The 23,146-nt window shown below is 37.5% G+C and overlaps 1 protein-coding gene across 1 annotated transcript in view; it reads right to left on the minus strand.

The window, feature by feature from the left end:
* CCDC169 (coiled-coil domain containing 169) overlaps positions 1–23,146 on the minus strand; it is a 46,555-nt gene that overhangs the window by 14,830 nt on the left and 8,579 nt on the right. The window contains exons 3-6 of the mRNA XM_043576927.1: positions 21,608–21,718; positions 21,486–21,526; positions 1,252–1,350; positions 979–1,032 (exon numbers count right to left, since the gene is read on the minus strand). Coding sequence (XP_043432862.1) covers positions 979–1,032; positions 1,252–1,350; positions 21,486–21,526; positions 21,608–21,718 — 305 coding nt within the window. The remainder of the gene's footprint in view (positions 1–978; positions 1,033–1,251; positions 1,351–21,485; positions 21,527–21,607; positions 21,719–23,146) is intronic.

Consider the following 23,146-nt stretch of genomic DNA (forward strand, 5'->3'; position numbering starts at 1 on the left):
CCTCTATTTGGCTCTTTGTCCCTTGACTATCACTGTTGAAACTCTGCAGAGCTATATTCTAGACTCTCTTTTCTTTTCACCCTGTGTGTATTCTCCCTGATACATTTCATTCATTCACTTGGCTTCATTTACTATCTATATGCCAATAATTTCCATGTTTATATCTCCAATTTTTATCTTTTCTTCCCTGAGATTCATATGTCCAACTGCTCTTTGGATGCTTCCATTTAGATAATGCACATTGAAAACTAAACTCATATTGTGATCTTAAAACATCCATCAGAATAAAGTTGCTAAGGTTTAAATATTGAAATGTTAAATAGGTAACCAACTACTAAAAAAAAGATGTGATAAATGTTATGAAACATTGAGATGAAAACAGTCTTTTAAACTATGACATGTGAAGCCATAAATAAAAGATAGCTCTGACAACATCAAAACAAAAACTCTATAATACTAACATCATAAATAAAACTGAAAGGCAAATGAAAAACTATGGAAAATATATGCAACATCATTTTTAATTTACTGATCACTTTCCTGTCCTGTCATTTGTAGTTGCATACTTTCCAATTCTGTACTAAGTTGCTAGCCCTTTCTAGTGATAGCAGTGCTATATCTATCTTAGATCTCACTGTGCATAATTATGACATAAAATACCATGAATTTCATTATAGCACAGGGATAACTGCTTATTTGGTTGAGTTTTAGAAATTACAGATCAAACTTAAAAGATAACAGAAGAAGCAAATATGAAAAAATTCCCTTAATTTGGGAAAGTTTTATCTCCTTTTATGCCTTTTTATAAAAGCTATAAATTTGCTTTTTCACTTTATATATTTAGAAACTTGGTACATTTTCTCCTATAATCCCAACATGTTTATCAAATCGAACCAATCAAAAACCTAGAAAAGTGAAAAATGTAATTTATAGTGAGAGGAAACTCTTAAAATTTGGAAGTAAGAAAACAAAAGTTACCTGAGACATTTCAGCTAGATAGGTATGGCACTCATTGTTGGTCTTGTGGTAAGCCTACAAGAAACATACAAAAATAAAGAACCCAACATCAGAGAAGATTTGCAATACTAGCAAGACTATTACTAAGTCAAGTTTACGTCTCTATGTTTTTTTTAAATAGTGTAGGAAATAGTTTTGTAAGTATTTTGTGATAATAATATAGTAGGTTTGTAGATAACATACTAAAAATCATGGCAGTTACAAAGAAATTTCTAGTACAGAATAAAAACAAACCTTTGATTCTTGTTCCAGTCTCAGTGCATAGTCTTTCACTTGATTTTTAAGCCTCCTTTTCTCTTTTTCTAGCTGTTTAAGTAATATATTTAAGGATTCCTGAAAGTATAAATAGTAAATCTTTACATTTACTCATGTTCTAAATAATAATACATTTCAGTGACAAATGCCTTCTACCCCATAACGTTCTGTGATTTCAAATTCTATAGTATATACCTTTTAAGTAATAGTAATAACTACAATATTTTTGAATCCTAACAATATGCCAAGTCAGTACTTGTGCTAAGTGCTTTCCACAGATTTTTTCAGTTAATCCTTACAACAGCCATAGAGACGGCTAATATATTTGTTTCCATTTTACTGTTAAGAAAATCACATCTGATAGATGTTAAATAACTGGTCCAAAGACACGCAGCTAATAAGTGGTGAAACTGTTATTAGAACCCAGGTAGTCTGGGGTGCCTGGCTGGCTCAGTCAGTGGAGCATGTGACTCTTGATCTTGAGCCCCCCGTTGGGTGTAGAGATTACTTAAAAATAAAATTTTTAGGGGCACCTGCGTGGCTCAGTCGGCTAAGCATCCAACTTGGGCGCAGGTCATGATCTCACAGTCTGTGAGTTCGAGCCCCGCGTCGGGCTCTGTGCTGACAGCTCAGAGCCTGGGGCCTGTTTCAGATTTTCTGTCTCCCTCTCTCTCTGCCCCTCCCCTGCTCATGCTCTGTTTCTCTGTCTCTCTCTCTCTCTCAAAAATAAATAAACATTAAATAAATAAATAAATAAATAAATAAATAAATCTTTGGGGGAAAAAAAAGAACCCAAGTAATCTGACTCCAAAAGCCACACATGCTAAACAATTATTATGTATATATCCATATGATTGATACCAGCATAACAATAGTAGAGAGGAAGAACAGACAATGAAGTTGATGGCCAGAAGAACTGAGAGAATATTGCAGAGTAGGACAGTTCTGGAAGCTAAGACTTCAATGCAGATACCGTTCATCACAAATAGCTGGAGCTGAGTAGAGGTTTAGCCAAGTGCCAGAGCAATAATGCATTATACCAATTTGAATTAAAAGTTTAATCCCTAAACTAATAACTAATCATTTGCAGTAACCCCAATTATTTCTCGTATTCTTACACATTAATGTTTTTTAAAAAATCTCCAAATCGAATTCTATATAACCCTTGTTGGTCATGATCTAGGTCACTGAATTTATTAAAACATTTAAAGAAAAAAAAAAAAACAAAACAGAAGCAGCTGATTTAAAGCTCCACAAGGTGAAACTGAGATATTTTAGAGCTCATATCTTCCTCCTGAAAAATAGTTAATTCTCTAAAAACTTTACTAATTCTCTCCTAGATACTTGTTATAATTATTAGGATTTTAAAAATTGTATCAATAGGATAATTAGGTCAGCTGAGACCAGGAAAGTTCTTGTCTCTAAAAATAACACCAGTGATAAAACAAATCCCTTGGTTGTGACAATTCTCCACTATGCATATTTGATTACCATTAAAACATAACTGGGTGAGGGGCGCCTGGGTGGCGCAGTCGGTTAAGCGTCCGACTTCAGCCAGGTCACGATCTCGCGGTCCGTGAGTTCGAGCCCCGCGTCAGGCTCTGGGCTGATGGCTCAGAGCCTGGAGCCTGTTTCCGATTCTGTGTCTCCCTCTCTCTCTGCCCCTCCCCCGTTCATGCTCTGTCTCTCTCTGTCCCAAAAATAAATAAACGTTGAAAAAAAAATTAAAAAAAAAAATACTTAAAAAAAAACATAACTGGGTGATATTTCTCAGGCACGCATTAGTTGTCTTTGAAAATTATACACTGGCATCATAAACGGCTTTCAGTCCACCTTCCCCAATTACAAACTTGCTCCAGAAGAAACTCCATGAAAGTCCCACAAATTTAAGAGGCTAAACTGATTTATCTTAAGGAAACTATACCCTAATGAAATAAGCCACTGCTCAAGTATGAAGAGTTTTTAAACCAATAATCAGAGACTGATGGAAGTAGTGCAAAATACTGCTGCGCAGACCTTTGCTCCAAGGATTCCAAGCTTAGCCCACCAGAGTAATATGGTTCAGTTAACATCATTTGTTAAATACACTTTTATAAAGGTAAAAGATAATCTAACTCTTTTTTGGGGGGCGCCTGGGTGGCACAGTCGGTTAAGCGTCCAACTTCAGCCAGGTCACGATCTCGCCGTCCGTGAGTTCGAGCCCCGCGCCGGGCTCTGGGCTGATGGCTCAGAGCCTGGAGCCTGTTTCCGATTCTGTGTCTCCCTCTCTCTCTGCCCCTCCCCCGTTCATGCTCTGTCTCTCTCTGTCCCAAAAATAAATAAACGTTGAAAAAAAAATTAAAAAAAAAGATAATCTAACTCTTTTTAATATTGTTTCAATGGGAAAATGCACTCTAAGTTCTTTTTATTTTATTTTATTTATTTATTTTGAGAGAGAGAGAGTGTGTCAGTCAGCAGGGGAGTGGCAGAAAGAGAGGGAGAGAGAGAATCCCAAGCAGGTTCCACACTGTCATCACAGAACCCGATGTGGGGGCCGGAACTCACAAACCATGAGATCATGACCTGAGTCAAAATCAGGAGTCAGACTCTCACCTGACTGAGCCACCCAGGTGCCTCACACTCTAAGTTCTAAGAGAAATTATCTTATTGATAAACTACTGGGATACAAATTATTTTTATATTAATGTTGACCTGAATGAGATATGACCTAGAACTCTAGAAGCTTATACAAGAAATGTACATATGCAACAGGTAAAATTCAAGGCAATATATGATGAAATGCCAAAATGTGAAGCACAGACAATAAATGTCTTACAAGTTTTTTTAAAGAGGCCAATCAACACGGACTAGAGAGAGCATTCAGGATCCCCCAAAAGAGAAGGATTTGGATGGGAAAAAAGGGGAGCTATATATTGATCAAAGACTTGAGTCAAAATGATTATTTAGTGGTAATAACAGAGGTGAAGCAAACTATTTGAGAAATAAATAAGAGGTAAGGTAAGATAATTAAGGAAAGCCCTGGTTATAGAAGACTTAGATTGCCAGGCTCAGGAAGCTAAACACAGGGGGCTATTGGAAGGTATTAAACAAGTGGCAAAATGAAAGCAGGGGGGGTAGGAATACTAACCAAGTGGCAGTTTCTATGACAGAAGAAGTTTCTATGTTATTTACTGATGTGGATTTGCAGTTCTAAGCTTTGAAGCTTAAATATTTTTAATATACTTTCTTTGTGTTAGACTATATCGCACTACTACTCCTATCCTGACTAAATTCTTTGTCTTGTTACCTAATATTACAATTCATTCATTTATTCAAAAAATATTCATCAAGCACCTCCTATGTTCCAGACGTTGTGCTAAGGATACCACAGTGAGATTTACAAACCCAGATCCTGACCTCATGAAGCTGAGAGTCTTATATGGTTTACCTTGGTGAATGTTACATGTAAGCATAAGAAGAAACTGTATTCTGTCATTGGATGGAATATTCTATAAATGTCAATCGATTGAGTTGATTGCTGTTCAGGTCAACTATGTCTCTATTGACTTTTCTCCCTTTTTGATCTATCAATTACTGACAGGGTGGGTGTTACTTTAATAGTGAGTGGATATGCCTATTTTTCCTCCATTAATTCATCAAAATCACCATGTAAGTGTTCCTACCAGTTTCCAGCAGGCTCTGTTCCAAGGAAGCAGATGTCATTAGTAACTATCTGGATTTGTCTGTTTATACAGATTTCAGGATGGGAGTTTGCCCTGCAAACTCAGTTCACTAATGAGTCAAGAACAGTGATTGGGTGTGTTGAACAGTGTGAACAATGATTCACCTTTTTTTTTGTTGTAATGACAGCACTATGCATATTGGAGCCGAAGCCAGAAGTCGCAAACTGTTCTTGATCCTCTTTTCTAATTGGAACAAAAAGAATGCATTCTCGAAATCGGTGGCTGCACACCCTACACTGAAGGCTGACTAGTGTGCTCCAGCAGGGATACCACATCTGGCAAAGCAGCTGCAGTTGGGGCTACCAATTGGTTAAGCCTGCAGTGGCCTATAGTCTTTCTCTAAAATTCATCCAGTTTTTGCAGGGGCCAGACTAGCAACTTAAATAGAGCAATGATAGGCACTAGGACCCTTCCATCTTTTAGGTTTTTAATTGTGGGACTAATCACTGCTCTTTTCCCCGGGATAAGAAATTGTGTTTGCTTTACAATTTTGACCTTGGGTGGGAGAGGGACAGTTTCTAAAGTTTCCATGTGTTTTTTCCCATTGTGAAAGCTTTTACTCCAGAGATGAAGGCCCAGTAAGGGGGTTAACTTCAATTGTCAAGTATATCTGTTCCAATTATACACTCCGGGACTGGGAAAATGATCACCACGGGAGCAGGGGAGTTTATGAACACATGGGGCCCAGTGTGATTTGGACTGTAGGCATTTGGGGAATCAATGTCAACTTGGACTTCAAAATGTCTGGTTGTTTCCTTTCTCACAGTGTACCGTCACCCACACAAGTGGTCAGAGGCCCTTTTGGGCGAAAACTGGAGATATTGTCAAGATATATACTTGGACCAACATAGGGTCCTTTCTGCTAGGAATCTACCCACCTCTTTGGTCAATGATTTCTGAAACTGAAAATTGGTTCAGATCTGGCAAATGAGCAAAGAATTGTGCTTTCTACTGGGTTAACTGTCCTCAGCCTCTTGCTCCTCCATTCTTTTGCTTAATTTTTAAATGTTTATTTATTTTAAGAGACAGAGAGAGAGGGAGTGGGGATGGAAAGGGAGGGACAGAGAGAGAGGGAAAGAGAGAGAATCCCAAGCAGGTTCCGTCCTATCAGCACGGAGCCCAATGCGGAGCTCAAACCCATGAACCATGAGATCATGACCTGAGCTGAAATCAAGAGACAGACACTCAACTGACTGAGCCACCCAGGTGCCCCTCTTTTTTTTTATAGATGCTTAACAGCACCCTCATTAATTGGCCCAGCTGCCAGAAGAGGAGGTGAGAGCAACTCCTGAGGGGAGAACCTGTTGCCTTGTTGGAGAGAGGACTATATAGCATCTTCTAAGACAGTGAGGTTTCTAGCCCTTACTAGAGGTAGAGGTGGGTCACCTCTGCCTGCCCAGAGGGTGCAGCTGTAGTTGTCAAGTCAACATCCTCAGGGGCATCCATCCAGATGTCCTATCATACTTTTCAGAACCCCTGATTATTCCTATCAGGACCCTGCCCTTTGCATAACACATGTGCATGGACTGACTATCTGAATACCTCTGGAGCTCTGCAACTCACAATCAGGTCTTCAGCCCTACTGTTTTACTGTGTCTGCCCTTCTACTACTGGTATAGAAGGCCTCTTTAGAGACTACCACCAAGACTCTCTGCTTTTCACTCTTAGATATTAGTGCTTATCAACTATTCTCAGTCTCATTTATCCTTACACAGGGTGTCAATACAAGTTAAAATAACCCCCTATTGTCCAAATATGAAATCTTTCACAATATTCCCCTCTGCCATAAAATTTCCCAAGGTCACCATTAGTAAGTCTTTAGCAGTTGAACTGCCACTCTGAGCCATCTATTGGTGCCACATCTACCAGCCAGGACAGCATCTTCTGCCTGCCACATGGTAAGAGAGCCAGGCTCATGTCCCCACCTTACCTCCTATTTTCTTGCATCACTCCTAGAACCTCTAGCTGTAGACTTGGTCTTCAGACACCAAGATGGGATTAAATGTGAAATGATTCTGTTATCAGAAATATCTGCCTGAGAGGAAATAGGGAAGGAGCAGGAGAAGGCTGGGAAAGCAATGCAAAAAGCTGATTACAATGCAAGTCTGAGCCTTAGTGAGGGAAAAAGGAAAAGAAGGTTAGGTGGAAGTGGAAACATCCTAGGTTGGCATGCAGCCTAAGCAAAACCATCAAGGAATCCTTAAGCCAAGTCACTGACAATGGAGTCCCATTTCCCAGGAATAGGTTTGCTTTAGTATCCCCACTGCACTGATTATGGGCATGGAGCAGCCCATAGGAGGTATGATCTTGATGCAAAAGTACTGATGGATTTTGAAGCCTAATGCCTGGGGTCCTCAGTCAATTAACCCCCCTGTCACGGAAAGCCCATAAGGTACATTCTCTGGGTAACCACATTAAAAGTCTTTTCTTAAGGGCATTTTAGTTTTTCAACTGAAGAATTGTCCAGTCTCCTACCTTATGAGGTTTAATCTTAGCCACTGGTTTTCTGGGGGACAAGAGCTAAGAGTTCCATTATTCAGACCATGTATTTTAAATTTCCTCATTCTCAGACCTCTATTTCACTCTCATCTTCTTCTGTGCCTGAAGGTCCCAAATCTAGAGGTTCTGCAGCTTAATTTCTCCAGAAAATAGACTCCTGACTGAAGGAGAGCATCCTGACTGTGCGGGGTGACAAAGGGGTCCCAGTGGCCAACTGCTTTATGTCTATATGTCCTGTCAAGTCAGTGACTACTCTTCCAACTGAGGATCTTCCAAAATTTGTTTAAATTTCTCACCTGCTGAGATCTCCTTCTCTATTCTTCTTATCCATTCACTTCAATTATAAACTATCATTTCTCTGCTAATAAATATCACATCCAAATCTAAGAGTCCTATGTATCTATTCTTAACACTTGCTTGACATTTCAAGTTCAATTTTACCAAAACCAACTTTACACAACTTTACACAACTTGTATCCCAATAAAAATGCTTTAATGGTACCAGGCATAGTTTTCCAATTTCACATGATATATTTAGATTTGGTTAAGTGGGAGTAGTCTAGAAATTTTGTACATGGGAAGAAGACTATGGGTTTGTGAGAAAGGGCCATGTAAGAGTGAATATGCCAAACAATGAACTGTAGTAGTCATTAAATTTTTTTTTCCTAACAGAGCTTGGGTCTGAGAGCCTACTACATATACTATCTCCCTTCTTAATTTTACAACCAAAATAATCTTGATTACAATGGGAGCCATTCCAATTAAGCACATTTTTTAAAACACTATACTAGTATTACTTCAATAATAGCTCTTCAATAATTTTATACTCAAACACTATGAATTCTAAAATAGATTTTATTTGAGATGCTAGCCACAAAGTGTCTTGTTTTCCTGGTTCACCTTAGGACTGTTCCCACAAGCAGAATTCCTGGGGCCCATCACATTCTCCTTCCCTGAGCCTGTTTCCTACAGTTGAGTTTTAGATGCTCTATACTTTGAAATTACGCCATAACTCGGGAAAGTAGGATGGTTCATTGGGGCAATCTCATGGGAATAAGACAAGCACAAAAATAAACTGTCTCAATTAATGGAATATATTATATCAACAGACTAAAACAATCATGTAATCATCTCAACAGTTGCAGAAAAAGCATTTGACAAATCCAACACCTACTTATACTAAAAACTCTCAGTGAACTAGGAATACAGGGGAACTTCCTCAATTTCACAAAGAATATTTAAAAAAAAAACAAAACCAAAACTATAGTAACATACTTAATAGTAAGAATCTTGAAGCTTTCCCACTAAGATCAGATGGTATAAAGGATGTGCCTTCTCGTCACCTGTTGCAACATCACACTGAAAGTCCTTGCTAATACAATAAGGCAAGAAAGGGAAATAAAAATCTGTACTGATTGGGAAGGAAGATAAAAATACTATCTTCATATGCAGATAACATGATCATTTATGTATAATATCCAAAATAATCAACAATAATAACAAATGAAACTCTGGAACTAAAAAGTGATTATAGCAAGGTTGCAGGATACCAGGTTAATATAAAAAAAATCAATTGTTTTCCTGTATCCAGGCAATGAACAAGTAGAATTTGAAACTAAAAACATAATAGTATTTATGTTAGCACCCCCCACAAATGAAATACTTAAGCATAAATTTAGCAAAATATAATGTGTAAGATCTGGATAAGGAAAACTACAAAACTATGATGAACAAAATCAAAGAAGTTAATAAATGAAAACATGTTCATGGCTGGGAAGACTCAATATTGTCAGATGTCCATTCTTCCCAACTCAATCTACAGATTTAGTGCAATCCCAATAAAAACTCCAGCATATTATTTTATGGATATTGATGAACTGATTCTAAAGTTTATAGGAGAAGCAAAAGCCCAAATGGCCAATTCAGCATTGAAAAAGAAGAACAAAACTGGAGGACTGATGTTTACCAACTTCAAGACTTACCAAAAAGAAATCAAGACTGGTATTAGCAAAACGACAGAACAAATAAAAAGCCTGGTCTACAGCCTTAGCACCCTGAAAGCGCCCAATCTCATCTGATCTCAGAAGCTAAGCAGGGTCAGGCCTGGGTAGTACTTGGATGGGAGAAAGCCTAGAAATAGACCACCCAGGACAAATAGATCCTATTTCAATTGACTTTTGACAAAGGAACAAAGGCAATACCATGGAGCAAAGATAGTCTTTTCAACAAATGGTGTCAGAACAACTAGACATCCACATGCAAAATAAAAAAGAATATAGACATCTTACATGCTTCACAGAAGTTAACCCAAAGTGGATCACAGACCTAAATGTAAAATGTAAAACTATAAAACTCCTAGAAGATGACATAGGAGAAAACCTAGATGACCTAGAGAAAAGGTATGGTGATACCTTTTGAGAAACAACACTAAAGACACTATTCATGAAAGAAATAATAAATAAGCTGGTCTTCATTAAAATTGAAAACTTGTGCTCTGTGAAAGACAATGCCAAGGGAATTCTAAGACAAGTCACAGACTGCAAAAGACACATCTGTTAATGGACTGTTATCTAAAATACACAAGGAACTCTTAAAACTCAACAACAAACGACCTGATTTAAAAATGGGCAAAAGGGGCACCTGAGTGGCTGAGTCGGTTAAGTGTCTGACTCTTAGTTTCGGCTCAGGTCATGATCTCATGGTTTGTGGGTTCAAAGCCCCACATCGGGTTCCATGCTAACAGTGTGGAGCCTGCCTAGGATTCTTTCTCTCTCCTCTATGTCTCTCCTCCACTCTCTCTCACTCTCTCTCAAAATAAATAAACGTTTTTTAAAAAAAAATGGGAAAAAGATCTTAAATACTTCATCAAAGAAGATACACAGATGAAAAATAAGCATATGAAAAAATGTTCCATGTCATACAGCACCAGGGAAATGCAAATTAAAACAACAAAATATCACTACTCATCAATTAGTATGGCTAAAATCAACAACACTGAAGACACCAAATGCTGATGAGGATGTGGAGAAACAGAAACTCTCATATATTGCTGGTGGGAATGCAAAACGGCACAGCCACTTTAGCAGATAGTCTGGCAGTTTCTTATAAAACTAAACATACTCTTAACATACGATCCAGTGATTGCACTTCTTGGTATTTACCCAAAGGAGTTGAAACTTATGTCCCTACAAAATCCTTCATATGGATGTTTACAGAAGCTTTATTCATAGCTGCCAAAACTTGGAAGCAACCAACATGCCCTTCAGTAGATGGATGGATATATGAACTGTGGCACATCCAGACAAGGAAATATTTATTCAGCATTAAAACCAATGGGCTTTCAAGCCATGAAAAAACATGGAGGAATCTTAAATGCATATTACTAAGTAAAAGAAGCCAATGTGAAAAGACTAGATACTGTATGATTCCAACTATATGACATTCTGGAAAAGGCCAAACTATGAAGACAATAAAAAGATCAGGGGTTGCCAGTGATTGGGAGTTAAGAGTGGGGAGAAATAAGTGGAGCACAAAGGATTTTTAGGGCAGTGAATATAATCTGTATGATACTACAAGGACGGATATATGTCGTTATACATTTTCCAAACCCATAGACTGTACAAAACCAAGAGTAAACCCTAAGGTAAACTATGGACTTTGGGTGATTATGATGAGTCAATGTAGGATCATTCCAGTGAGTAATGTTGATAATGGGGAGGCTATGCATGTGTAGAGTTAGGGAGTATGTGGAAAATCTCTGTGCCTTCCTCTGAATTTTGTTAAGAACCTAAAACTGATTTTTTTTAAAAAAGTATGAATTAGAAGTGCCTAGGTGGTGCGACCAGTAGAATGTCTGACTCTTGATTTCAGCTCAGGTCATAATCCCAGGGTTGTGGGATTGAGCCCCGTGTTGGGCTCTGTGCTAAGCACAGATTAGAAGCCCCTCTCTCTCCCTCTGCCCCTCTGCTCCACTTGCTCTCTCTCTAAAATAAAAATAATAAATAAATAAATAAATAAATAAATAAATAAAGTTAAAGTATTAATTTAAAAAAATCGTTCTGGAGAGAAAACAAGGACACATTCTGGATTTTGTAAAAACTATTAGGCATTAAATACTCTGGACCATTAAAAGCAAGATATTTGTAATTATTCATTTATAAAATTATTATACACATCAGAAATCCTTTACAATTATAAAATTATATTCCAATAACTTTAAGGCTTATTCTAGATTTGGCTTCTTTATTTTGACTCCAAAATGAACTATTTTTAAAAATTATTTTATCAAAGGCATACTCTCTCATCCCAGCACTTATAATTTATTAGAAGACCTATAACTTAATGTTCTTGATCTTCCTAAGGAGCTCTTTTTATCTGATTATACAATGAATGGTCACATACTAGAAAACTACAGCCTGCAAAGACATACTAAAGCTATAGCCAAATTGAAGACTCCACTGGAAATTAACCAAAAATAAATCACATATACAAAAATTAATTCTTCTCTTATCATGGAAGAGCTGTTTTGTTTCTGATACTAATGAGTTCTTAATCTTTCACCTATTTCCTCAGAAATGAGAAAAGGTCACTTTCTAATAGTACATTGAAACAAAAGGGTAAATATAAGAAACTTCAGCATACTTTTACATACCTGAAATCAAATATTCTTACTTGGTTCTTTTTAAGTCCCTTTCTTCTATCTCAAGTCAAAAGGAAGTTCTATTAGCCACCTATTTTTTAAGCAATGGTAGTTGCTATACTATACTAAAGAACACATAAAAACTACAAAAAAAAAAACTCTATTAAATGCTTACAAGAGAAAAATATGAGAATACAATTAAATCACAGCTCCTAGATATGTAGTACTTTTCAATGAAGGCAATTGCAGCAGTGAGTGGATGCAGCCTTCTGTGTGCTTAAGTACCAAGTGCCCCCTTGTGGACAACATTGTTATTAGATTATATATAAAATCTGTGTAACTTGTTTTGTGATTTGAGGCTACACCTGTCTCCAAATTGACACATGATCTTTGGGGAGAGCACAAACTTGGTGATATCTGGGACAGAATATATCAGGAAGCAGTCTAAGATGGATTCTACAGATCTACCACCAGCCAGATGCCTAGTGGGAACTCCACCTCTCACTTTATTTATATCACATTCTTGAGAATCCAAGATCCCTTCAGTAATCCTTTCACTATATGGCTGATATATCACTTTAAATACAAATATATTTAGAGATTTCAGTAGTGCTTTTGGTTCATTACTATCAATTCCCAGTTATTAGGCTCTAAAATATGTATTTATGGCTTTAAAAACAGAATTTCTAACAATGTTCTGAATGTGGAAATGACCAGAATGAGCCCAGTAGGAGCATGACTGGATGCTTCAGTGAGGTAATAGCTCTCAGGAAGGTCCAAACTGGGCTGTATGTTTGTCCAGGACCCCATGAAGCAGCGTAACTAAAAGAAGAATCTGAATCACAATAAAGGGAATCACGTTCAGGAAAATGGTATGGGGCATCAGGATGAACAAAAGAGTAGCACGATGATTAAGGACACTGGAAGTCAGCATGTGGAACATAAACAGACCAAAATAGAGAATGATATGAAGGGAGAGTCTTGTTTCTTTGAAGGATCAAGTACATGATGAAGAGACTAGTCCAGCTGTTTGAAGGAATTTGTAAGACTTAAAACCATCTCTTCCTTCAAGCCTCTCTTGTTAATAAGCAGGACTAAGAGAGGGGTTTTATGGTTTGTCCTAAGGAAAGCTGCTACATACTTCAGAAGGGAAACTAGATAAATATCCAAAAATTAACATTTCAAGAAGTCAACTGACCAAAGGATTAACTTGCAAAGAGGCCAATTCACCTAGGATTCTAAATTTACCAAGTCACCAAAAATTTGCTTTTAGTAGCATCTTCCATACATATGAACTTATGACCTAAACATATTCTTTTTCTGAGTATATTTTCAATGATGATACTAAATGTAAACCATTTTCATAAGAATGTATTCAAAGATTTAGATTTCAGCAAATTAATTTCCTATGACTTGATATTCTACTAATTGATCAAGAGTCTTCCAGAGAACATTTAATGTGAAACTCAACATTTTCCTAAATAATATTTCTCTGTTTCCATACTTTCTCCTCCATGTCTCCCACCAGCACATAGCCTTGTTGGCTTTAGGAGCAGGATCTTCTGTGCTATATCCATCTGACTGGCAGAGTGTTTGCTCTGGTGAGAGGTTTCCCGTAAGGGTCCAAGCTGTCTGCCTGTACTGAGAAACAAGGGAATGCACTGATGGGAAAAAGAAGCAGAGAGAAATAGAAGTGCTATGGTTTGAATGACTGTGACCTCCCCAAATTCATGTGTTGAAATCCTAATGCCTCATATGATGGCATTAGGAGGTGGAAACTTTGGGAGATACTCAGGTCATGAGGGTGGGGCTCTCATTAATAGGATAATGCTCTTATAAAAGAGACCCCACAGAGCTCCCAAGCCCCTTCCCACCATGTGAGGACACAGCTAGAAGGAGCCATCTCTGAACCAGAAACTGCTGTTACCAAACACCATATTTGCTGGTGTCTTGATCCTGGACTTCCAGCCTCCAGAACTGTGAGAAGTAAATCTCTGTTGTTTTTAAGCCACACAGTCTGTGGTATTCTTTTATAGCAGCCTAAACAGACTATAAGATAAGGGGTCATCAATTTTTTGACTGCTAATGAATCAAGGAACAGGACTTCCACCATGCAATAGAGTTGACCACAGGGATACGATAGAACTTTTTGATAAAGACTTTATAGTAACTTTTCCCAAGAGAGACTACCCTGTAACTCTTTCTCTGAGGGACACATATCCCCTAAATCTGTTGTTGTTGTTGTTGTTGTTGTTGTACTCAAAACATTACTGGGGAACTACCTATGGGACTATCTACCAGGAGCCATAAAGTTCTGATAAAGAGTTCAGCTGAATTCTCAGCTTTGTATTCTAACTGGAGATTAATGAGGAAGCCTAGAGTGCCAAGTCAGAACCTGAAAAATAGCTATTGCTCATCAGAGACAACACAGCCTAATTATCATTAACTTTTAGTCATTTGGAATGCTTAAGATAGATTCTAGTCTGCTAGTGAGTGAATGGATACAGATCTTTGCTCAATACACCAGGAAATTCTTGGAGGGAACATTAGGTAAGCACTAGGTTCTTCTGGTGGATGCAAATAGAAGAGGTTAGAAAATGTCCACTCAGCAACCCCCAAAGAAGTAAAAGTTCTGTGCTTTTTATTAGATCCCTGAAGAGCCCCCTGCTTTCTGGACAGGTACTAAGGAGCCATAGAATTCTACTATAGTTTTAGGAAGATACCAGAAGATTCACAACCTCTGTAACAGCACAGCTGAATAAGTGAAAACATATTGCACAACTTACCCTTGCCCTTATTTTCTTGAAATGTACTAAGGTTAATTTCACAACAGACTTTGTTCTAATGAAACTTAGAGTTCCCTCTAAAGTTCCTGCTATCAAGGGAAGGGAAGAAAGGAACTAACACTTTATTGAGAGAAGTACTTACGGTGTCAGGTATTATGCTATTGGCTTTATATATAACTCTAATAATACTTATGACAAACTTGCAAGAGGGCTTAATTAACTCCATTTTACAGATGAGGAAATTAAGCCTCAGAGAAATGAAATAATTTCCTTAGTGTCCCATAGTCTGATTTTGAATCAGGGCAGTCTAATTCTAAAAGCCATGTTTCTGGGTAAAGTGGGTTACACTGACTCCAACTGTCTCACCCCTGCTTTTTCACTACACTCATTTTCTCTCAGTATCCTATCTGCTCATTACCATTGGCTTACCTTCTTTCCCCTTTGAATCAATAATGTGCTGGAACTTCGGGCCATGTGCTTTGTCCTACCCTGCACCTGAAATTTCCTGGAGAACATTCTTCTGCTAAACATTCATTAAAACCTTCTTCTCCCTTAACTTCTGTAATGCCACCCTTTTCCAGCTCTCCCTTCTCCCTTTCTCAATATTTTTCCTTGTCAGTTATCTTCACTGAATTGCCTCCTCAGCTAAAACCTTAAGTGTTAGTATTCCCTAAGATTCCATCCTCAATCCTACTTTTCAGACCATGTATTTCTTTCTGAACAATCTCATACTTTCATGACTTCAAATGACACTGATGACTCCATGATCTCTCTTTACGGAAAGACAACTTTCCATGGTCTAAAGTCATGTCCAGATGTTTACTGACCACTATCATCTATGTAACATACACAACACTAAACTCCATTCCTAACACTCCACCTAGTTCTGATTCCTACTGTGTTGGTTCACTGTAGTCATTGTTCAAGCGAGAGCCCTTAATCATCCTCCAGTCCTCTCCCAGTCTCACCCCAGCATCCAAGTACTCATGAAATCCACATTCCTAAATATCTCTTAAGTCTGTCACGTTGGCTCCACCCCCATATACTACTGCCCAAGTTGAACAACTCACCCTCCCTCACCTGGACTGCTACAAAAGTATCCTAACTGGTTTCCCTGCCCCAAATCTCACTGACCCTGGGAAAGCCTTTCTCCATGGGGGTAAAAGGCTTTTAAAATCTATATTAAATACTTCAAAAGCTTCCCATCACATATAAAAAGGTTCACACGTATACAAAATCCTTTGTTATCGAGGGCCTGCTTATATTTCCAGTCGTATCTCCCATCACCTCTTGTATTTATTCCAGACCTACTGAACTAACTGTAGGCCTGAGATGTCTTTAGATTGATCCAGAGGGATTCTATCATTCTTTGAAAATATGCATATATCATGATCTAAAAATTTCACTCTATGTACACTAGAGCAGTGATTCTCAAACTTTGGTGTATATCTGAATTATCTGGAGTTAATAAAGAACTCAGAAATGGCAAGCTGGTTGAAGGATAGGGCTGGCCTTTGTATTTTTATGAAGTTTCCTATGTGATTCTGTTACCTACCAAAGTTTGAGGACCACTGGCCTAAAGCAAGGGCCAGCAAACTATAGCCTGAAGACCAAGTCCAGCCATAGCCTGCTTTTATAAGTCAAGATTTGTTAGAATAAAATCCTACCTATTCATTTAGTTATTGTCTACAGCTCCTTTCACACTATAACGGCAGCAGCAAACAGAGATCATATGGCCTGCAGAGCTGAGAATATCATCTAGCCCTCTGTAGAAAAGTTAGCCAACTCTAGAGGAACACTTTACACTAGAAGACATGTATTAAGCATGTTCCTTGTGGCAATGTTTGTCATAGTGATATTTTGAAAAATCCACAATGTACATAAATAGGGGAGCAAATGAAGATATATAGATATAAAGTGGAATACTATGTAGCAAACAAAACTTATCAGATCCTTATGTATTAACATGGACAGAATTTTAAAAAAGCATGTGTGCAACATGATATTTTTTATGAATTTTTAGATACAATATCTGTAGAAAGGTATTTAAAAATAAATTGGAATGATGTATACCAAATCCATGATAGTACTGTCCTATAAAGAGGAAGCAAAGGGAGAGAGACAGGGAGAGAAACAAAAGGGTCCTCGACTCTATAGATTGTTTTCATTAAAATACTGAAATCAAAAAGTGACAAAAACTAAAGAGTTACTAATACTAGAATATATTGGTTGTCAGATTATCCTCTGTGAGTTTTATTCTATTCAAAGTTAAAACCACAAATAACCTAACATATTCAAATATAGGGAAAAGGAATTGAATATTAATAATCCATGCAATGGAAAATAACGTAGCTTTCAAAAATATACAGGAAGAAAATATAACATAAGAAAATCATTGGTTTAATTGTCCATGACTACTACAGGATACAAAATTATCCACAAAACAAGGTTAAAATTCTAAAATATATATTTTAGAAATGCTATCCTTACATTCTGGTTTCTTTTTGAATAAATCTTTTACCTTTTACTAAAAAAAAAAAAGTATGTCCTTATTTTTTCCTTTTTTGGGGTTCATTTATTTACTGGGTTGTAATTTTTATTTTTTCAATGTTTATTTTTGAGAGAGAGAGAGACAAAGCACAAATGGGGGAGGGGCAGAGAGAGACACACACACACACACACACACACACACACACAGAATCCAAAGCAGGCTCAAGGCTCCAAGCTGTCAGCACAGAGCCAAACGCCGGCCTGAACACAAGAACCATGAGATGATGTCCTGAGCTGAAGGTGGACGCTTAACCGACTGAGCCACCCAGGCGCCCCGGGTTGTAATTTTTGATCAATATACATGCATGCAAAACTGTTAAAAAAGAGGCCAACAGTAGATATGTTTGACTTAATACTTATCCTTGTCTTTTATTTTCTGAATAATATTAAATGAATGCATACTACTTTAAAATGAATGGTATTCATTGAAAATGATCTTGTATGGCACATAGAGCTAATTGTATAACTGATACACATTCTCCCCTTCTTCCTACTACCATGCTCAGTAAAACACTAAATTTCTCAGTCTTCCTTCAAGATACAGGAGCCCACATGATGCAGTTCTAACCAATGAGATGTAAGGGGAGATGTTGGGTGCAGCACGTTGGAAAATACTTTGAAAGAAAACAGACTTGACTGGCGTTCACCTTTGCCCTTTTCCCTTCATCTACTTCTTTCTTTGAAAGAGAAGGTGAAGCAGGTGAGAAAGTGAAGTAGCCATCTTGTGACCATGCTGGACAAAAACCACTCATTAAAGGACCAAGTGGAGAGTCAAGAGTCTGGAGGAGCCATTATACCAACCCCAACTGCATCCCTCTAACACTTCCTGTTACATGAGAAAACAAAACCAAACACCTTACTGGTTTAAGCCTTTCTTTTACACGCAACCAAATGTAACCCTTTACTGAAATATCTTGCTAAAATTAAATTCTAACAAATTATACTGTTGAAAGGCACTTTAAAGATTACCTAATCTATATAGTAACTGTGGGTGAGAAAAATAATCTTCAAAAAGGTTGAGGTTGATCTTCAACCTTCAAAAAGGTTGATACCATTCTGTATCAGAACAAGGACCAGAACTTCATTCTCACTTAAGTGAATACTTTTTCTAGAATACTAAGATCAAGTCCACTTTTATGACCCAGTTTGTAAATTACTTACTTAATATTTTATATATTTTTTTCTAAATGATAACATTTTTTTAAATGACATATATACTGGTCATAAATTAGTATTCATCCCTGTTTTGCCCATACACAAACTTGCAGTTTGAAGTTAGTCAAAATTGGTATTCAAACTGACATCAGTTTCTTACGTATGTCTGTATAGGTTACTCCTAAAGACTAAACAATCTACAACAAAGATTAAGAATCAGTAAATTTATAAAAAGTGTTTCATTTCATATTCTATCCCCGCCCCAAAAATAATTTAAACCCTTTTCTCCAATTATCAACCTAATAGGAAACTAAAAATGTCTTCATTTCATAGAGTATATATCTGAATTTCATAAATATTGTTTTTATATAAAGAATAAGACTTGGGGCGCCTGGGTGGCACAGTCGGTTAAGCGTCCGACTTCAGCCAGGTCACGATCTCACGGTCCGTGAGTTCGAGCCCCACGTCAGGCTCTGGGCTGATGGCTCAGAGCCTGGAGCCTGTTTCCGATTCTGTGTCTCCCTCTCTCTCTGCCCCTCCCCCGTTCATGCTCTGTCTCTCTCTGTCCCAAAAAAAATAAATAAACGTTGAAAAAAAAATTAAATAAAAAAAGAATAAGACTTAATATATTCTCTTTTAACCTTGAATAAAAGATTTTGTCATTGGATATCAGATTCTTGGATCCCAATGCTTTTTGCTCAGTAGCTGGCTACTTCTATCACCAGCTCCTTGGCTAGATTCCTAATCTGCTGCTGTTCAGACAAACTCCTCCCAGATTCCATGTGTAAGAAAACCTAAATACTCATGCATGCAGGGTATCTGCCCCCAAAATAGAGAGAACCAGCTCCTCAAGAGCTGCACTTTCATTATCTTTCCTTTCTGCTTGGTACATGGCCCTACTCTTGGTTCTTCTAAAATGTCTTCAGTCCTTTACTGAAAAGAAATAAAATTATCTGTCTCCAGAGCTAAACCTCTTAGAAGACCATATTTTTTTCAAGATTAACACAAACCCATCAAAGGGAAGAAATGTATTTTTTGTCAACATGAGTATGTTATGGAGTCTGAGGCACCAGTTAGAAAGCCAATCAAATGCTTCTTGGGTTGCTCTAGAGTACTGCACCATGGCACAGCAGCTCTTGTGGCCACTCTCCATAAGGCTGGCGATACCCAATTTCTTAAGCTAGTACTGAGGATAAGTTATCAAGAAACAGGGAGCCAGAATATTTTATATTCTATATTCTATAGGTAGAATTAAAATTCTATCTACAGTTAAGAAAGACAAGGCTTAAAATAGCCCTTGCAGCAATTTCTAAATACCACAAGATGGGGATATGACTCTATGGTAGGGGGAAAAAAATGTTATGTTCCTGACTTTCCAAGCCATAGTAATAAAGGTATTTCTGGGTTGAAAATAACGGAGGTGTACAAATTAGATTATTTCTTTCCTGAATCATTATTTTAAAAAATACAAGATTTTTCTGTATTTTTCACTAAAGGTCTGCAGTTATTCAAAGAGCAATCTCCATAAGTGCTCTGGCCCCCAGGACCTCTGTGAATATAGCAGTCCCACTATTAAAAAACATGTTACTTCTGGTAAGTGGTATAGAACGGCTGTTGGCATAGTATGGTGTAGTCAAATGGGCATAAGTTTTTTTTAGAGGAAGAGAATTGACCTCCACATTTCCAGACCGTGTGATTTTGAGCAAATCACTTAGTCATTTTTTTTGTTTTTGTTTTGAGAGATAGAAGAGAGGGCGGCGGGAGAGGGGCAGAGGGAGAGGGGCAGAGGAGGGGGGAGAGAGAGAGAGAGAGAGAGAGAGAGAGAGAGAGAGAGAATCTTACGCTGGCTCCAGCATGGAGCCTGATGCAGGGCTGGATCCCATGACCCTGGGATCATGGCCTGAGCTGAAATCAAGAGTTGGACACTCAAATGACTAAGCCACCCAGGTGCCCCTCACTTAGTCATTTTAAGCTTAGTGTCACAGGTATTAAAAGGAATAATATTAAATTTTATCTCATGGAGTTATAATCCTGCCAATTTAGGTGAGTATTATATTTTCATTTTCATATTAGGTACCCTTGATTTTTAACAATATTTCCATGTTTTTCTGAATATTCCTTAAGTAAAAATGAGCATGAAGTTATAAAGAAAAGGCTATTTCCAAGCATGCTCTAGACCCAGGAAAAGTCATGCATCAGATCTTCTCTACATTTTAAAGGATAAACATTTAAATCAATGAAAAACAAATAAATGTTCTTTGTAAAATATAAAACATATGAATTTAAGTAATTTATCAGGAGGAAAGGATGTCATTAGGGCCGCCCAAAGAAAAAATAGGTAGATAAGCTCAATGAGGTTTCTTTCATGTTATAGGGTAATTTTGTGGGTTCTCTGTTGGATTATATATATATATATATATATATATATATATAGTGTGTGTGTGTGTGTGTGTGTGTGTGTGTGAATGTGAATATATATGTGTGTATATCTATACATGTGTATATATTCCAGAGGAAGTGGAATGCAAATGTTTTTATGTAGGTAAAGATTTGTATTTCTGTGTTTAATAGGCTCTTTTAGGTTACAGAATAAACACACTTGTGTTTCCACCCAGCCTGATTACTGAAATTCTTTTTCTTCCATTTTGGTTGTACCTGCAACCCTGCCCAGCTGTATAAGGTGGACATTAAGTTGAAGATTTTGCTACAGAACTCCTTACTTCCTAGGAAGAGTTCCAATGAACAAAATACTTTATTTGTAACTTGATACAGTCTTTAAATGTTTGGGAGGATCTATTTTTTTAAAAAGTACATAATTTCTTTCCTTCAATTATTCTTCTTACTTAACCAGCTTTTACTCACCACTGGCATTTTTTCATAGACACGGATAAAAGACAATCTATCTACAACAAAGCAAATATGAACAATTAATATTCTATCACTTTTAAATCAACTTAAAAACATATATATAGTTGTTTCTGTACCTGAAGGATTTCCACAAATTTTTTTCATTTTCTCTTCTAGAGAAACAATTTGCTTTTCTAATTGATCATTCAGTTCAAGTTGTGACTCATAACGAACTTTCCATTCACCACCTGAGTGAAAAAGAGGGGAAAATCAAGATCACTTTGCCACCTCTCATTTATTCATTACACCACCATTAATTGGCTCAATCTTACTGTACTTGACTTTGTTAGCAATATAGACGAACTAGAGTGACTAATTTTTTTTAATGTTTTAATTTATTTTTGAAAGAGAGAGAAAGAGCATGAGCAGGAGAGGGGCAGAGAGAGGGGAGACACAGAATCTGAAGCAGGCTCCAGGCTCTGAGCTGTCAGCACACAGCTGGATGTGGGGCTTGAACTCACAAACCATGAGATCATGACCTGAGCCGAAGTCTTAACCAAATGAGCCACCCAGGTGCCCCTGATTAAATTACTTAAAAAAAATATTTTACATCCTTCTTATAAACCTGAACTGCAATTCATAGATATTATAATCTACCAACACATCTAAGTCAATATAACAACTTAATTCTAATATAATATAAAGACAGGTAATTTTTTTTTTAAGATTTGGGGGTTTTCATTTTGTTTATTTTTTATTATTTTTTTAACTGTTTCTTTAATTTTGAGAAAGAGAGCGCGCGAGCAAGGAAGGGGCAGAGAGAGAGGGAGACACAGAATCTGAAGCAGGCTCCAGGCTCTGAGCTGTCAGCTCAGCTTGAGCAGAGCTCGATCTTGTGAACCACAAGATCATGACCTGAGCCAAAGTCGGACACTTAACCAACTGAGCCACCCAGGTGCCCCTAGAGTGAACTAATTTTTAAGTATGCATTTCTCTGTTATGTAGGATCTTTCAGATTGCAGACAGTAGATTCACAGTCAGATTACCACCCAGCCAGACTTCACTAGGACTAATGTGATTCCTGGTCTTCTCACTCCCTAACCGCTTTGTCCTTTAGTTCGTCATGTATCTTCATATGGAATTCTATTAGACGGACTATCAGGAAAATGTTTCTTTCATAGGAACTTGAAATATCCATACATAACAGCATAAATAATACTGACCCTCCATCCAATGTCATGTTCATTTTCTTTCCTTTGCAAACAAATTCTGAAGACTGTTTGCTATGTATAAAGTACACAATGCCTTACATGTATTAAGTAACTATTCCTCATTTTAAAAAACTTAGTTACCTATTATACAGATGAAGAAACCAAGGGTCAGAGATGTCAAACAACATTCTTAAGATGACAAAGCTAATAGGTGAGGGAACTGGGTTTTATCTGACTTGAAAGTGTACCCTCTTTTTTTGAGAGAAAGCAAGCAAGCAGGGGAGGGGTAGAGGGAGAGAGAATCCTAAGCAGGCTCCACATCCAGGACAGATCCCGACGTGGAGCTTGATCTCATGACCATGAGATTATGACCTGGGCCAAAATCAAGAGTCAGACACTTAACTGACTGAGCCTCTCAGGTATCCCAAAAGTGTATCTTGTTAACTGCTATGCAAATGTAGCTGC

The sequence above is a fragment of the Prionailurus bengalensis genome, chromosome A1 (genome assembly GCF_016509475.1).
Source record: "Prionailurus bengalensis isolate Pbe53 chromosome A1, Fcat_Pben_1.1_paternal_pri, whole genome shotgun sequence".
Taxonomy (NCBI): domain Eukaryota; kingdom Metazoa; phylum Chordata; class Mammalia; order Carnivora; family Felidae; genus Prionailurus; species Prionailurus bengalensis.